At 44.1% G+C, this 16,935-nt stretch overlaps 1 protein-coding gene across 3 annotated transcripts in view; it reads right to left on the bottom strand.

Annotated features, from left to right (window-relative positions):
• Pard3b (par-3 family cell polarity regulator beta) overlaps window positions 1-15,487 on the bottom strand; it is a 1,014,383-nt gene extending 998,896 nt beyond the window's left edge. For 2 of the 3 annotated variants that reach the window (XR_012908166.1, XM_075951370.1), the window contains exon 1: window positions 14,987-15,487. Coding sequence is in view for 2 of the 3 variants with exons in the window: in XM_075951370.1 (XP_075807485.1) it covers window positions 14,987-15,106 (120 nt within the window). In the remaining variant the exon portion in view is untranslated. Of the gene's footprint in view, window positions 1-14,813; window positions 14,875-14,986 lie in introns of those variants that run through there. The other variant, XM_075951371.1, reaches the window with a different exon arrangement.
• Window positions 15,488-16,935: the final 1,448 nt, after the last annotated feature.

The raw sequence follows: 16,935 nt of genomic DNA, 5'->3' as shown, positions 1-16,935 counted from the left end.
CTACAAACATTCTATAACTAGTCATCTGATGATGCTATTTAAATGCACCTTCTTTTTCCAATTACATGGAGCTGGAAGGCAGGGCTTCTTCATATATTTCAGCCAAGATGTACTGAATGGATTGAGTGAAAAAGCAGATTTGAAAATGAGCCAAAGGGATTGACAAATGTTACCTCACACCATGCTTCTTACTATCCTTTTTATTTCTGACAGTTATTTTTATAAAAACAAGAAAGTTCAGCTTATAATGAGTACATTCTAATTCATCTTAATTTCTACATATAAATCTAAAAGCTTCACATCCTTCTGAGTATACGAGGACATCAGGACCAGGGGTCTGAGCATCACAACAGTGCTCCTCCTCCCTTTCATCTCCGTCACAAGACGCACACCATCTACCTCCATTCTCTTCCGTTTTCACATCAGGACCAGGGGTCTGAGCATCACAACAGTGCTCCTCCTCCCTTTCATCTCTGTCACAAGACGCACACCATCTACTTCCATTCTCTTCCGTTTTCACATCAGGACCAGGGGTCTGAGCATCACAACAGTGCTCCTCCTCCCTTTCATCTCTGTCACAAGACGCACACCATCTACCTCCATTCTCTTCCGTTTTCACATTTGGCCATTCTAGCCTACTCTGAGCACCAAGGGAACTCATTTAGTGCTACCTTGTGCTTTCTTGTCACATACATACATGATGATGACACTGAAGGAAATGGACTTGTGTCACACGACAGGTACTCAAAACACCCACAGGTAATGTAATTCTGGGCTGAAGAGAAAGTCAATGCATGAGACCACTGAGCTTCTGATCAATGGGTGGTAGAGAAGCAGATCACATGGGCTATAAGATGTGATAAATATTAGACAGATGCCAAAATCTCCAAGTCTAGTAGTAGCACAAGTGGTATCAGATCCTAAGACCCTCAGTTCCCACAAAAACAGAAAGTAGGTAATCTATAGGCCATGGTGAGGGAAGAAAGTAAAATAGGATAAATTAAAAAGTAATGAATTAAGCTACACTGAAGAAAATCAATGAAAAAATCAGTTTCCCACGTCTGTTACTGGGGGGAGAAAAACACAAGAAACTAGTGCAGTAAATCCTCCTGCAATTATCTTAGGTGGGACCATGTTCCTCAAGAAGGATATGTTGAGGTTCTAAGGCCTGGTACCCACAAACAGGATGCAATTTAGAAACAAGGCCTTTAAAGATAGAACTTAAGATATGGTCATGATGCTACTGGCACAAGACGAGGACAGACAGAAGGGAGCATTAATGATGGGACCTCAGGGCTCGCTGAATGTGGAGGCGGGCAGAAAAGACCCTTGCCTGGAGGCACTGAGCAGACAGCACCCCCTCTAACATGCCAGTTTTGAATGTTGAGACTCCAAAATTGTATGAAAACAAAAAGTAAAGTTCTTTTGTTTTAAGACACCCAGACCACTGTAGCTTGTCGTGGCCACCCTACGAAGCTAGCACAGTAGTAGAATGAAGTCCCCTCACTCTCCATGGACCCATTTTCAAGACCCTTCTTTACCAGAAGATAAACTAGAACAAAGCGGGAGAAATATGAAACACAAGTCTAGCTACAGCAATTCCCCCCTCCATTTTGTTTTTACTAGCAATTTCTGAACTTCAGCTCCATTTCATCCTAAAGGTTCCGGAAAAGTGTTTCTGATCAGATACTGCTGTCAAAACGGAAGCCCACTGAATCTCTCCAAATGTGTCTACAAATGAAGACAAGAATTCTTTACCTAGCTCACATTTCCTCGAGCCTCTGTTACCGTCACTGTGTCACTAAAGAAATGGACATGACAGGTAGAACTCTGGCTCTCCAAGAGTTAAACACGTCACATGCATGCTGGCGAGGACGGTTCATTGCGCAAGTGCTGGCAAAATGTGAGCCACAGGATCCAGATCTTATCTCCATCAAATACAAGGGACCAGCATCCAATCCACGGCAAAAAAAAAAAAAAATCATTTCAACACTTCATTTTAAGAATTTTGGTCTGTATATTGTTCGATTTTTTTTTTTTTGCAGGACATCCAGCACAGGTTGGATCTTGAAACATCTTCCCAAGCAACTGTCCATTTTGTCATTATTATTAAAATGCCAGAATATCCATTAAGAAAAAGAATTTAATTCCAGTAAAACAATTTTCTCTGTAAGCCATTGCAGAACTTAGAGCTATGGTCATCTCTAGTACGCTGGCCTGATGCTGCACTCAAAGTCCCTAATCATCAGGAATGTAATGGTATTCAAACTACAATTCCTAACCAATCAACAAGCAGTGCAATCAACATGTCCCAACTACCTTCCTGTTTAAGTAAAACAAGCAAAGGAAAAACCAGAATAAAAACCAGACAGTAACATTCATAGTAAGGAACGTGTTCTCATAAGCCTTTGTCTGCTGCGGGCGTAGATACCGTGAGTGCTGAGACCTGAAGGAAACATCCTCTCTCCCAGGGATCCTCTGTTCAAATTCTGGCACAAAACAGATGGTTTGTTCACACTAGGCACTTAGGAGATTACCAATGAAATAAGTTACAGAGGTTTGCCAACGATCTCGGAAATCATCAGGGGATGGTGTGCAGAAGAGTGGTGAGCCCTTGCCACGGTCTAGGACCCAAGAGCATCCAGGAAAGCAGCTGATACTGGGGGCGGCAGGCTATGGGTCAGCTGCCTGACAAGAACTATGGCCTTTAAGAAACGGGTAGGCCCAGCGACCTGGCAGGGAGGGAGCCTCCTGACCTCTATTCTCCAATAGCTGACCCTCATAAAGAGTCAGAGGACAAGAGCCCAAGCTGTCCAGTCCCTGGACTGTAGACAGTAAAGAAGGATAAAGACCAGGCATCCAGTCACTTCCTGGAGCCTAAAGGCCACCAATACAGTTTTATATTTGCTAACTTAATCGAATAGCTTTTATTTCCGGATACTACCGTGCTTTTGCCCACATCTACTGAAATCTCAACCTAGAAGCAAAGCCCTAAAACAGTACCAAACAAACAAACAAACAAAGACTGGCACTTTTATGAGTCCATGATTTATGATCTCAGCCTGGTCCCAGAACCTCTTCTTCTTCTCCTCTTCCCTAACCCAGAGGGTTCTTTAAGGACACCACCCACAGGGCTTCCTTAAGTGTGTGCCTCTGCAGCAGGGGTTACAGCACAGGTGCACACACTGAGTCTTTGGATTCCCAGTGTGAAGCACACACTGCTTCCCCCCAGGTCCACCTGTGCTGCTCTGGCCACACTTCCTTTGCCTCCTGCCCCTCAAAGCTTATTTGCTGACCTGTTGCTTCTACTCAGCTCCACTCGTGGGCCAGACCTAAGCTGGCCTCTCCCTCTACCCCTGCACTGTCAGCGCCCTCCTTCCCTGAGTCCAGAGCTATGGCTACAGACTCCTTGCCACAACAAAGGATACTGTGGCTGTGCACAACCCTGTTCCTTACTACTGCCTCGGACAAGAACCCTAGGAAAAATGCCCTCTTTTTTTCTTGCTTCTCCCCCAAAACAAACAAAAAAACCCACCTCAGCAAGAGACGACACATATCTGTCATCTCAGCACTCAGGAGGCTAAGGAAGGAAGACTCCTATGAGTTCAAGGCCATCCTGGGCCACAGTGGCAACCATCTCAAAACAAAAACAACTGACAACCACCTGAGACAGGGCAGGTCTGCTCTGGTCCTCTGCTCACTTTGCTCCTCCGTCTATGTGTTTATCCTTCAAAGTCCCAACTCCTGCCCCGTTAGCCCAGAGCAAGTTCCCTCTACACACTATCCTCCAGTCCTTGCATTGTAAAGAGCACTTTTCAGCTACACTTCCTGGCTCTGGTCTTTCTTCCCACTAGCTTTCCAGGGCTTATATCAACCTATATCTCAAGCATGCAATATGTTGCATGATCCAGCGTAATTCTCTCTCTTGTCTTCTCCTAAGTCACCAAACTGACCTCTGGGTTGCTCTAAAACAAATGCCGCTGTGGACAACTGAATGTCTCCTATCCAACAGAGGCCTTGTGAAGACACAGCTTTCATACTCACAGGCCTAAGAGGCAGCAGTTACTGCCCTTTGATCTGAAGATAGGTACCCATAACTCTTCACTCCTATGAAGAAACGGGATAACCCCCATCTATGTCTAGAGGTCACTATTTTTAGGGTCCGTGCTTTTATTTTGAAAGTATAAGGACACTATCTGCCATGCAATAAAGGCATCAGAAGCCTGTTGCTGGAATTCCCCATAAGCCTTTCATCTGTACTCCAAATCAGGCAATGAAACAGCTCTGAGCATGGCTCTCTGTTCTTGCTGAGAGATGAGCCAAGAGTTGAGGCTATGCTTCTAACGTGGGCTTCCACAACAAGTCGGCTCCAGGACCACCATGAGAGTTTAATATGCTCACCTGGAGTCAAACAACAGGAGCAACATAGGCCTTTCTTATCTGGACAATACGTGGCACTGAATCTGATAGGAGCCAAATTGAGAGTAAAACCTTTTTAGCAGCCTGTCTCTTGATATCCTGCAATTGTATCTCAGTGCAATACAGAGAGAGTCCTGCAATCAGAAAGCTGGCTGAGCTCAGCAACAGGAGACAGACTTAATTTTAGCAACCCCAAGACACAGATATCACACCTGTTAAAGATAAACCATCAAAACTGATGAAATTCAGCATCATTTTAAAAAATCAACATGAAATTAATGGATACAATGCTGAAAATCAAATACCGCTCAGATATAAGATTGCATCGACCTGTCTTTGTGAAGAAAATCGTCACGATGTTGCTTCCCCGAGATCAGAACCACAGAGCACTCAGCCTCACATCTCTGAGAAGTGAGTCAACCTGTCAGAGTGTGAAGCTGTTATTTAAGACAATCAGCGTGGCAGATATAATGGACCACTAAACGCCTGCCTACAGCAAATGCAGGTATGATGAGGCATTTGAAGTTAATCAAGAGAAAAGTTGCATTTAGACTTTAGGAAAAAATCTACCATATATAACAATTTCAAACTCACAAACACTGGGCTGATGACAAGGTCACCCTCACTTCTACAAAAGAAAGAAATGTAAAAGTTGGTATAATTTAGCAAGCATTTTTATCATCCATTCTGTGTATCAGGTACTATGCTAAACACAGGGACGGCAGAATAAACAAGACAGACTCCCTGCTCTTGTACAGCTCACAGGGGAGTCTGAGAAACTAGAAGATGACAGCAGTGACCCAGACAGCCTGGCTACTCAACTGCAGTCAGGTACAGAATTGTCCTCCATGACGACTTAGGGCGTGTGGCCAGTGTCACCAGTACAAGTGGGTTCTGCCACTATAAGGCTACACTCAAGCCTCCAAGAGCGTTTCCAGACACTGTGTTCATCACTCAACACAAGCTGGCGGATCTCTGAGGAACTGTGAAGATGGCAAAAGCAGGGGCAGGTGATTACATGGGTCAGCACCCACAACCTTTCACCAAGGAGGAGAAACCCTACGTGAATAACTTGCTGTGATTCTGGGATTTTCCCATTTCTTGGCAGCCTCATAGGAAGTGTAATGAAAGATATGTTTTACTAAATTGAATCATAAACATGGGAAGTTAAGGAAACTCGGTCTTGTGGCAGTCAAGGGACAAATGGCAAGAGGGGTCCTAGAAAAAAAGGAAGTTGGAGGGCAGTATTTGCCCATAGTGTTTGAAGCCTGAAGTAATACTTAACTGCATTTTCAGTTTAAAAGAGGAAAAGGGATAAAGGCCCTGGACAGGGCAGCAAAGTTTTTCACTGAAAAGTAGAGAACCACTTAAATACTGCTGAGGTCATTAACTTTGAACTACTGAGTCCTTGGTAGAGAAGAACCAGAGGGCTTAGGAGCTGGGGGAAATGGAGTTTGTTAAAATTAACCAGAAGAAATGTAAAATGTTGTGACTTTGGAGGGAAGAGAAATCAAATCCAAGAGACACAGTTGTAAACACCAAAGGGACATGACAATTAGTATGTGACCTGAGAAGAAGGAGAAGAAGGAACTGGATTCAGCAGGAAGTAAAGGATTTCAAGGTCTCCGAACAGCAGAAGCAGAAGAGGCATGGAGCCTTGTGCAGAGCAACGGTTAATGGAGAATGGTGGCGGTGGATTCACGGTAGAGGAGGAGGTCGTACTGCATGTGGGATGCTCATCAAAGTCTAGAAGCAGGAAGATGCTAAGTCTAAGATAATTTCAGAGAGAGAAGTACATATTTGTGAGCAGGTGAAGCAATGACATAAACGAGAGGGAGAACAGCCTTGCTGGGCACCAGCACATAAGCAGGTGGTGCAGGGGGCATCAACGAAGGCTAAAAATGTTTCAAAAAAGTTTTTTGGTAAGGGTAATACACCCTTAACATACATACTTAACTCATTATCTAATAATCTGGAAGCCCTATTTCTGTTTCACTTCCTGTTGATGTGATTTTTAAAAAATATACTGATGAAACAATGTAAGGGATAAAATGTTTCCTGGGCTCCCAGTTCCACCTTACAGACCACCGTTGCAGGGACGTCAAGATGGATGAAATGGAAGCAGTTAATCACATTTCGTACCTTCACAGTCAAGCGCAGAGAGCAATGCATGCAAGCACACACACATGCCTGCGCTCAGTTCAGGATACCATGCCCAGAAAATGGAACCCCACACAGTTGGGAAGTTCTTCCCACGTCAATTAACATCAGCCAGAAGATTCCCCAGATATGCTCAAGGGCTAACCTAATCTAATCCTTGATTGAGACTAACACTTCCCGGGGGGTGATTCTACATTGTGTGGAGTTCACAGTCACAATGAAGCAACACCGTCTATACTTTAAATTCATACAAATATTTCAGACTGATCATATTGAATAAAATATGGATTAATTTCTAATAAAGACAGTAACTGAAAGCATTAAAAATCCCTCAGGGTCGTTCACAACCTGGTCCACGTTGGTTTGTACAATGAACTTCTTCCTTGGCCTTCTCTCAATGTTTTGTAACTCCCAAAACTCCTTTGCTGCCTCCACTTCAAATGCCCATCATCATTCCAAACAGCTTTGATATCTTCCCTTTTGATGAATCAGCCTCGACTATATAGTTTCTCAGCAGACAAACCTGGCTGCAAATGGACTAATTCTTGGCCTTCACATCACACATGGTGTGACAAGAGTCTGATGGACGTGGGTGTTAGTATTTAATTTCTGGTGCACTTCTCTCTTGATTTGAGGCTGAACCTAGGATTTGCTTTACTAATGAACTATAAAAGTAAGAATATGCCTATCAACCGCATATTCTTTGTAGACTTGAGTTCCCATTTTGCTATACGGATCATGAGAAGAAATTTGTGAGAAGAATCAGGTCCTGAGAATAATTACATAAAACAAACAGACAGACAAACCAAGAAATTCAGTGGGTAGTCAGACCAAGGCCCAAGACATATAGTGAAGAAGGTACCATAGTAGTGACACAGCCAGCAAATATAGGGAAAACAAAAACTTAGAGCTGGTAAAGTGCTTGCCACACAAGCATGAGATTCTGCCTTTGGTCCCCAGCACCCACATATAAAGCTATATGTTGTTTTGTCCGTTAGTACTGCCGGTACAAAAGGGCAGAGACAGGAAGTTCATAGGTCAGCTAGTCCAGCCTGATCAGCAAGCTCCAGGTTTCAGTGAAAGGCCTTATCTCAAAATGACAGTCACATGCCTGTCAGCAGCTCAAATGGTAGCAACGTATTAAGTGACTCATAATAACAGGAACAGTGAGACAACTCACTAGATAGAGGTCCTTCCAACCCTGACTACCTCAGTTCAATCCCTGGGACCTACATGATGGAAGGAGAGAACCAATGCCTGAATGTTGTCTCCTGACTTTCACACACATGCCATGCCACATGTGCCTCAATGCACACACATACATGTGTGGATACTCAATAAATTAAAATATAGTACAAATTTTAAATAAAAATAAGGACAGGAAAGGCTAGACATGACAGTAAGATAGCAATGACTAACCCTTACTGTCGGTTAGGAGGTGACTGCAAGTGAAGCGTACGCAGTTCCTCCAAAGAGAACTGGGTGTCTGAGTGCTGGCGGCCACCACGGGGGTAGCAAAGCCCGGGGCTGTCAGAACCTCTATTGGTTTTCCCTAATAGAAGACAGAAATCTGGCGTTGTACATGAAATCTCAAAGTTCTTACACAATAAGGAAATAGAACTCTAAGAAGACCTGTCACTGAAGTCCCCTGAGCCCCGTCTGCAATACATTACCAGCTCAATGGCAGAACCCAAACTAAATCAGGGCCTGTGCCTTGCTATGCTAAGTCACTTGTCTGATGCTGCGGAGAGCCAGTATGTCTGAGAAGTAGAGGACTGACCACAGCTAACTCAGAGGCAGCAAATTGAAGAGTAATTTACAGACTCAGGCTGAGACTAATCTGTGTATCCAAGAACCATAAGATCAACTTAGGCCAAAAAGGGGGGGGGGGGCACCAAAGGCTAAAAAATTCAGAAATTCAAGAGTTCTAGCTGTTCCAGGCTGGTCACACAGTATCACTGCAGATGTCATTATTGCATAAATTCACTTAGATCCGGATACCACAATTAGTCAAAAAGATAGAGTCAGTTTATCTATTTCTAGCTCTGGGGGAAATGTTAACATGGAGAACAAATTATTCAAGATGTCTATATACAGAAAAAGAAAATTCATTTTGAAAAACCTACTAAAGTTTCCTTGACATACAAGGTAACTCATATATGCAGTGAGAACTATATGTCAACTTAAGAAACAATTACATTATGTCCACTATCGAACTATTTCATTCAACTCTCTCAACACACTGCTCTCCCCCAGCTCTACTTTGCTCGATTCATCGAGCTCCTCAAGTATATGCACATATGTTCAGTTCAATAACGTGAGTGCCTTCTATGAGAACTTACTCTGGGTGGGAAGAGAAGTAAAGCTGCCTGACCATAATTAAAGGTTATTTGTAGACATCTGTAACAGTGTCTGCCATCAACCAAGTTTAACAATCAAGTAAAGCTCACAAATACCAAAAGATTAGGGATAGATTAGCCATTGATCCTGGTTGGACATTGGAATCCGTGGGGTGCTCTTCATAACACCTGTGCCCAAGGTCCACATCATACTCACTTGATCAAAATCTTCAGAAAAGGGATTCAGGAATTCACACTGTTTGGAATACTAAATGTAAAAATCAGATGTGATACACAGCCTGGGTTGACAGCCCTGCAGGTTACAGTTGTTATCCATTCACTTGGGACATGTAATTTTGATGATAAATTTAACTAATTACTCGGTGATCCACACCTTGACTGCTTAAGGAGACAATCACCTTTACAAACTACTTCACTAAATTGGATTTAGTGCCCAAGACACTGATGTAGTACCAGGATCCAAAGATAAGAATCCCATAATTCTAGCCCCTCCATCAACTCACCTCACCGTAGAATTCACCCAACAGAAATGGAGAATGCAAAGTCTCAGAGATCAGAGTATATTAAAGCCTTCCCTAAAGTTCCTCCTGTTGACTCAGCTGGTTCCAACATACCACAAATTCCAGCTCTCTTTGTTTAGGCTCAGCATGTGGTGTCCCTTCTCTAAGGCTGGGTACAAAATCTAGACCTGCCTCCTTGGGCTTCACTCACCCTCTAGCCCTAGAAATGGCAACTTCTGTTCTCAGTCTTGAAACTTTTCTACCATCTAGATTATTCAGAACTCTGGGAGAAACTGATACCTCACATTCATGTTCCCACCAAGTTTCTAGATGTGGGAAGTATCTTGCCCAGGTTTTGGTTTGTTTGTCATTCGGCTGAGGAACATCTTTCACAGATGCTCAGGAAGCCCGGCAGTTCACACTTCATAAACAGAACTTCTCCTACAACACGTGCACCGTGCCATAACAAATGCAATGAAGAGGAAGGCGACAACTCTGCTGCGGCTGTGGGGAAGCATGCACGAAACCCTCACTGCATAAGGAAACAGTGATGTGTTGTTGTTAGAGCAGCTAACAGAGGCAACATAGGAGGCTATGTGGTTAACAGCTGAGACTAAACACTGGAAAACACAGCCCTTGGATTCAAGCACAATTCCAAAATTCACAATTAATCTCGGTACCATGCATATCAATCGGTAAAGAGGAAAAATGAGCTCTTGATGCTGGGAGAGAGAAGTCACATAAGCTCCTAGCATAGTGTCTGCATGGAGTAACCATAGTACATGCTAGCTCTCATTTTTCTTGGGCACAGAAATAAGCTTTGCTATCCAGAATATCAAGCCTTTTGAATCTCTCTACCTGGCTTACAGACTGTTGTACAACTGGGGAAGTGGTCTCCTGTGCCAATGCGTTCAAGTGTACTTCCCACTTTCTCTTCTATGAGGCTCAGTGTGGTTGGCTTTATGTTGAGGTCTTTGATCCATATGGACTTGAGATTTGTGCATGGAGATAGATATGGATCTATTTTCATTCTTCTACATATTGATATCCAGTTATGCCAGAACCATTTATTGAATACGATTTTTTCTATTTTATATTTTTAGCTTCTTTGTCAAACATCAGGTGTTCATAGGTGTATGGATTGATATCCAGGTCTTCTATTTGGTTCCATTGGTCTTCCTGTCTGTTTTTATGTCAATACTAGGCTGTTTTCAGTACTGTAGCTCTATAGCAGAGTTTGAAGTCAGGGATTGTGATACATTCAGAAGATCCTTTATTGTACAGGATTGTTTTGCCTATCCTGGGTATTTTGTTTTTCTATATGAAGTTTAATATTGTTCTTTTGAGGTCTGTGAAGAATTTTGCTGGGATTTTCATGAATGCAATGGGCATTGCATTGAATATGTAGATTGCTTTTGGTAAGATTGCCATTTTTACTATGTTAATTCTACCTACCAAGGCCATGGGAGAGCTTTCTATTTTCTAGTGTCTTCTTCAATTTCTTTTTTCAAAGATTTAAAGTTTTGTCATAAGGTCTTTCACTTGTTTGGTTAAAGTTACCCCAAGTTATTTGTGGCTATTGTGAAGGATGCCAGTAGCACAGACACTAAGAGCACCAATTAATACATGGGACATCCTGAAAGTGTAGAAGCTTCTATAAAGCAAAGGACATGGTCAACAAGACAAAACGGCAGCCTACAGAATGGGAAAAGATCTTCACCAACCCCACATGGGGCAGAGGGTTGATCTCCAAAATATACAAAGAAGTAAAGAAACTTGACATCAAAAGAACAAATAATCCAATAAGAAATTTAGGGTCCAGACTGTTTAAGAGAACTCTCAACAGATGAATCTCAAATGGCTGATGGACACTTAAGGAAATGCTCAAGATCCTTAGCCATCAGAGAAATGCAAATCAAAACAACTCTGAGATTCTATCTTACACCTGTCAGAATGGCCAAGATCAAAAACATTGATGACAGCTTACACTGGAAAGGATGTGGGGTAAAGGGAACACTCCTGCGTTGCTGGTGGGACTGCAAGCTGATACAGCCCCTTTGGATATCAGTATGGCGAATTTCTCAGAAAATTAGGAAACAACCTTCCTCAAGACTCAGCAATGCCACTTTGGGGTATATACACAAAGGACATTCAATCATACCTCAAGGACATGTGCTCAACTATGTTCATAGCAGCATTATTTGTAATAGCCAAAACATGGAAACAACCTAGATGCCCCTCAACCAAACAATGGATAAAGAAAATGTAGCGTATATACATAATGGAGCACTACTCAGCGGTAAAAAATATGACATCTTGAAATTTGCAGGATCTAGAAAAAACATATTGAATGAGGTAATCCAGACTCAGAAAGACAAATATAGTATGTACTCACTTATAGGTGGCTTTTAGACATAAAACAAACAAACAAAAAAAAATCTTACAGATCCCAGATAACCTAGACAACAAAGAGGACCCTAAGAGAGGCATACATGGATCTACATAGGAAGGAGAAAAAGACGGCATCTCCTGAGTAATTGGGAGCATGGGGCTCATGGGAGAGGGTAGAAGGGCGGCAGGAGGTAGGAAAAATATATAGGTCAATAAAAAAACAATAAAATAACAAACTTGTACAAATTGGATTTTGACATTTTGGGTCTTCCTCTATTACTTATTTTAAAAATTCAATGGATAAAAAGCATAGGATTTTTTCAGAGTATTGCATGACATTTCAAGTTACATTAGAAACAGTAATTAATCTCATACTTATAATAACCTAAAAATAACCAAAAATCTCCTGCTTATAATAACCCTTAAGATGAAAGTAGAGGAGAATATTTGGGGAAGGGAAAACATTCTTCACATAAATTGAAATTTTAAAACGCAAAAGTGAGAGATTTCATAAGCTTTGGTTGACCTTTAAATGCCACACTCACTAATATATAAATGTAAACACAGGAAAATGTAATGTCTGGCAATAATGGTAACCTGAGTAGCAATAGCTTTTTAACCCTGTTAAGATCTAAGTACAATCCAAGGAAGACCAGTGGTTACTTTCAATGATTATTTATGTGCTTGTAGCTTACCTCTGTGTAATAGTGTCTTCATTTATAGTAAACTTCAAAATGTACAATATTTGAGGATGTACATTATTGCTAATGAGTTAAAATGGTAAATTTTTCACCTCAATAAGCAATTTTTCCATGAATTCAACTTTAATAATTTGTGTAGATTACAAAAGTGTTGCTGCTAACCTTATCCAATTTTCAAATGCCAGTAAAATATGATTTCAAAGATAATCGTTTACTTGGTCAAATCTCAATTCTTAACTGAATTACAAGATATAAACAGTACACCAATACAGCAATAACACGAAAATGAAACCTCAATGGGCTAGAGTCATACATTGCATTAGATGCACATCACATCTTTCCGCTGCTTCAATTCTATTGTAACAAGTACAGTTTAGGAACTATGTGTAGTTTGCTTGTTAGTTTTGTTTTGTTTTTTTAGGGACAGGGTTTCTCTGTGCTTTGGAGCATGTCCTGGAACTAGCTCTTGCAGATCAGGTTGGCCTCAAACTCAGAGATTCACCTGCCTCTGCCTCCCAAGTTCTGGGAATAAAGGCATGAGCCATCACAACCTGGCTAAGAACTATGTAATTCTTTAAGGCTTTTCACTCTATTCTCTTCCAATTCCTTTAAGTGTGTACGGGTTGGGGAACGTATACATATGCAAGCACACATATGCGTGCAGATGCTTTTGGACTGGCTCATTTTAGAGTTGATGTGCAGGTTGTTGTGAGCCTTCAGATATTGGTGGTGGGAAATGTACTGTGGTCCTCTAGATGAACAGTAGCTACTCCCAATTGCTGAGTCGTCTCTCTAGCCTCTGGCCTCCCATTCTTGACTGCTCAGAATAATATATACATGTATCTATCAAAAGTTTGTCTTCTGGACACTAATTCTTAGGAGAAGCATCTAGAGAGTTAAGGCAAGATGGAGAGTCAAGATGGCCCTTGCCACCAAGCCTGAAGGTCTATGTTGATCCTCATCCACACAGTAGGTGGGCAAGTCGTTCTCTGACCTCCACATCTGCATAGCAGTGTATGTGAGCCCTCCACAAACATTAAACAAAGATATGCAATTTAAAACTTTATTCTATGTGCTTGGAAATGTGATTTCTATACTTTGTATGACATATGATTTTAAAATCAATTAAAATTATATTTTTTATCTCAAGATTGGACCAACTTGTTGACTACAGTTTACAATATTATGTGAACAAATACTAACAGAACTATTGTCTCCTAAAACAAGCGTTTGTGGCTTATCTGTTTGAGACGTTGTTGAGATATACAAAACAGGAAATGTAAGAATTAAAAAAAAAAATAAGCCTGCTGATAGTGCCACGTGTCTTAATCCCAACACTCAAGAGGCAGAGGCAGGTGAATCTCTATGAGTTGGAGGCCAGCCTGGTCTACAAAACGAGTTCCAGGACAGCCAAGACTGCAGCAGTGCTGTACAAGACTGAGGAAGGAAGAAGGAAGGAAGGAGGGACAGAGGGACGAAGGGAATGAAGGAAAGGAAAGGAAAGGAAAGGAAAGGAAAGGAAAGGAAAGGAAAGGAAAGGAAAGGAAAGGAAAGGAAAGGAAAGGAAAGGAAAGGAAAGGAAAGGAAAGGAAAGGAAAGGAAAAAACTTAAAGGCTTTTCGGAGCATTCCTTTGAAGGTTCCATAGAAGAACACAGAGACGCCCCGTATGTCACGGGGACTCCTGACAAGAGATGGAGTGTTGCCCCATTGTATGTGAGCTCTTGACTTTCACTAGATCCTAACTTGAGCACCAGAACTGTGGGTCATCCTTCTCATTTTGGTAGTAAACTAGGCCCGGCAAAGTCTCCAGCTCATAGAAAGTGTGGCATCTAGCAGAGACCGCAGTGGAGACCAGCAGAGGCATCCAGTACACTAGCTGGTATAAGCAAGTAGCATCCCACCTGAGCTCCTGCCCAGGTTACTGGCAGACCTCCCGCCAGCCTGAGAACTCCAAAAACGTCAATAGCTCTAACTTTGGAGGTTTTCTTGAGCCAATCAATGCTCTAACTCCAAGGTGCCTCATTGGGGAGGGACTAAGTGGGTCAGAAACCACACTTCAGGTGAGCAGTGCAGGTTACATCACAGTGTTCTAGTAAGTAGGTGCCAGTGTCCTGCTACTCACACACCTGGGGTTGTCTTAGAGCGCAGCCCGGGTGCGTGGACTTGGAAGTAGGCCTCAGATGCCCGAGGTGTAGGGACCCCTCTAATGGGGATGGGCGGGGGGAGTCTCCATTCCTCCCAGAGCTCTGAGTGACAAGGCAGGGCTACCCGGGTCCCTTACATTAGCAGCCTGCAAAAGTTGTGGCCGCAGGCAGCGCTCACCCGCCACGGGGGTCATCTGAGTCCCGTAAAGAGCGCCACTTGGTCCAGGGCGCCGGGCAGGTGCGTGGCCTAGGGCACTTGCTGAGCCCCGCCGCGGCCGCGCTGCTTCCCCGCCCCGGCAGCGCCCCTCACCTGGTCCCGGGTCTTCAGGTAGCGCTGCAGCGCCTGCTGGGTGAGCTCGCGGACGCGCAGCTGGCCGTCCTTGCAGGGCACCACGATGCCGGTCCTGCCGAAGCACACTGTCACTTTCATCCTGCCCCGGTTCCCGCGCGGGGCCGGGCCGAACAGGTGTCTGACCCCCGGGCGCAGCCCCTCGGTCGGGGGACGTGGGGCGGACACGCCGTGGTCCCGCGCGTGGCTCCGCGGCCGGGGGTCGCCGCTGCACCCCTGCAGCCCCGCGTGACACCCAGGGCGGGAAGCGGACACGGGGACGCGGCGGGTCGGCCGGGCGCAGGCGGAGGCGGAGGCTCCACGCGCCAAAGTGAAACTGCGGGCGCGGCCCGCCGGGCCCTGCCTCTGGCGGTGGCCCTGGCGACCGTGGCAGGGCCGGCCCCAGGCCCCGGGCTGGAGTGGGCGGCGGCGGCGGCGCGCGGGGCCGGAGTTGGGAGGAAACTTTTGCGCCGGCTCCCAACTCCTCCGACGCGCGCGGCGCTCTGGGCTCCCGCGGCCCGCGGGCCAGCCTGGGCCCGGCTCTTAAAGGGGCCGCGGCTCTGCCGGGCCATAGAGCGCTCCGCTGCGTTGCACAGAGCTAGGGACTCAGCCCCGGGTAACTGAACCTTGAGGAGCCTAGTGCCAGCACTTGGTTCTCTACCTCCCTCACACACACATACACGGAGCTCTGAGGATTGTAACGGGATCTGAGAGCTACCACCGGGGAATTGAAACTGGATCTCATGACGCACACTTGGAATAGATAGGAAATGGCAGAGCAACTCCCTTAAAATGAGAGTTGGAGCGAGAATCAAAGGAAGCTCCAGAACAGGTGTTTCTTGCCACGCCTTCTAAAATACCCAAGGAGTAGCCTTCAGGTATAGAGGGATGGGGACCGCCTGAGGACAGAGCTTTGAAGCTACCATCTGGAGCCCCAAGACAGCTGAACTGAAAGAAACATTGTGCAGACGCCCAGTGTTACACCAAGGATCACACCCAAAGTCCAAATATGATAACGTGTAAAAGTGTTGAAGGGTGACTCCCGTGGTGCATTTGGCTGGGAAAAGAAGTAACACCTTGACTCACGATTTCTCGGGTACATTTCCTTGAACACGTGAGCACAAGGCAAAGTGCCTGATCAACAAGTAATGTTTGTATCCTCAATTCTCTCATAAACAGCTCGCTGGAGCTGGAAGGTAAATGTTTTCCCCCACCTTTACAGTAAGAAGGGTGCTTGGATTCCTGGGTGTGGCTCTGTGGTGGAGCTTTTTGGCACTGGAGATTGACAATGGGAGACTGAGCAGGCCATGGTGTTGCTACGCTGTAAAGAACACAGGTCCTCCTCACTAAATCTCTAGTGTCTCCTCGACTCAGTGCCCCCAACAAGATCGCCACAGCATCCACCATTTTTTCCCAGAGTTGCTGGGATGTCAACTTAAACTGAACTTGAATTGCTTGTGATGTTTGGGATGAAGAGAGTCTTAAATTAGTGGATTTGGGAGTTCTCATCAGTTTAAGCTCATTTATACCTTTAATATACCTTGGTTGTGTTCCATGTAAGCACCTGATATAAAAGGTCAATGACCACAAATAGGGTCATGTTAACTGAGTCTACTTGAGAAGCAATGCACAGCAGACAGTCTAGTTTGGTTGCAAATCCCCACACTTAAATTTAAGTAAACCAAAAACAGAGGCCTTTTTTGTCATAAAACCAAAGAAAAGCTCCATCAAGCACCCCACTGAGTCAAGGCTGGAGTTGGGATCACAACGAATGTCGTCAGGGACTAGCTCCGGATATTAACTATAATGTTGATATTATCTCTGTTCACAGTGAAGTGGACTTTCAGGCATTATTCTATGTATCCATAAGAAATAGTAGAATCAAGCAAATATGAACACCAGTCGTTGAAGAGAGATCCTCAATTTAGCAC

The sequence above is a fragment of the Microtus pennsylvanicus genome, chromosome 17, assembly GCF_037038515.1.
Source record: "Microtus pennsylvanicus isolate mMicPen1 chromosome 17, mMicPen1.hap1, whole genome shotgun sequence".
Classification (NCBI taxonomy): domain Eukaryota; kingdom Metazoa; phylum Chordata; class Mammalia; order Rodentia; family Cricetidae; genus Microtus; species Microtus pennsylvanicus.
Note: the sequence above shows the minus strand (reverse complement) of the source record. Positions and strands in the feature narration are given on the sequence as shown.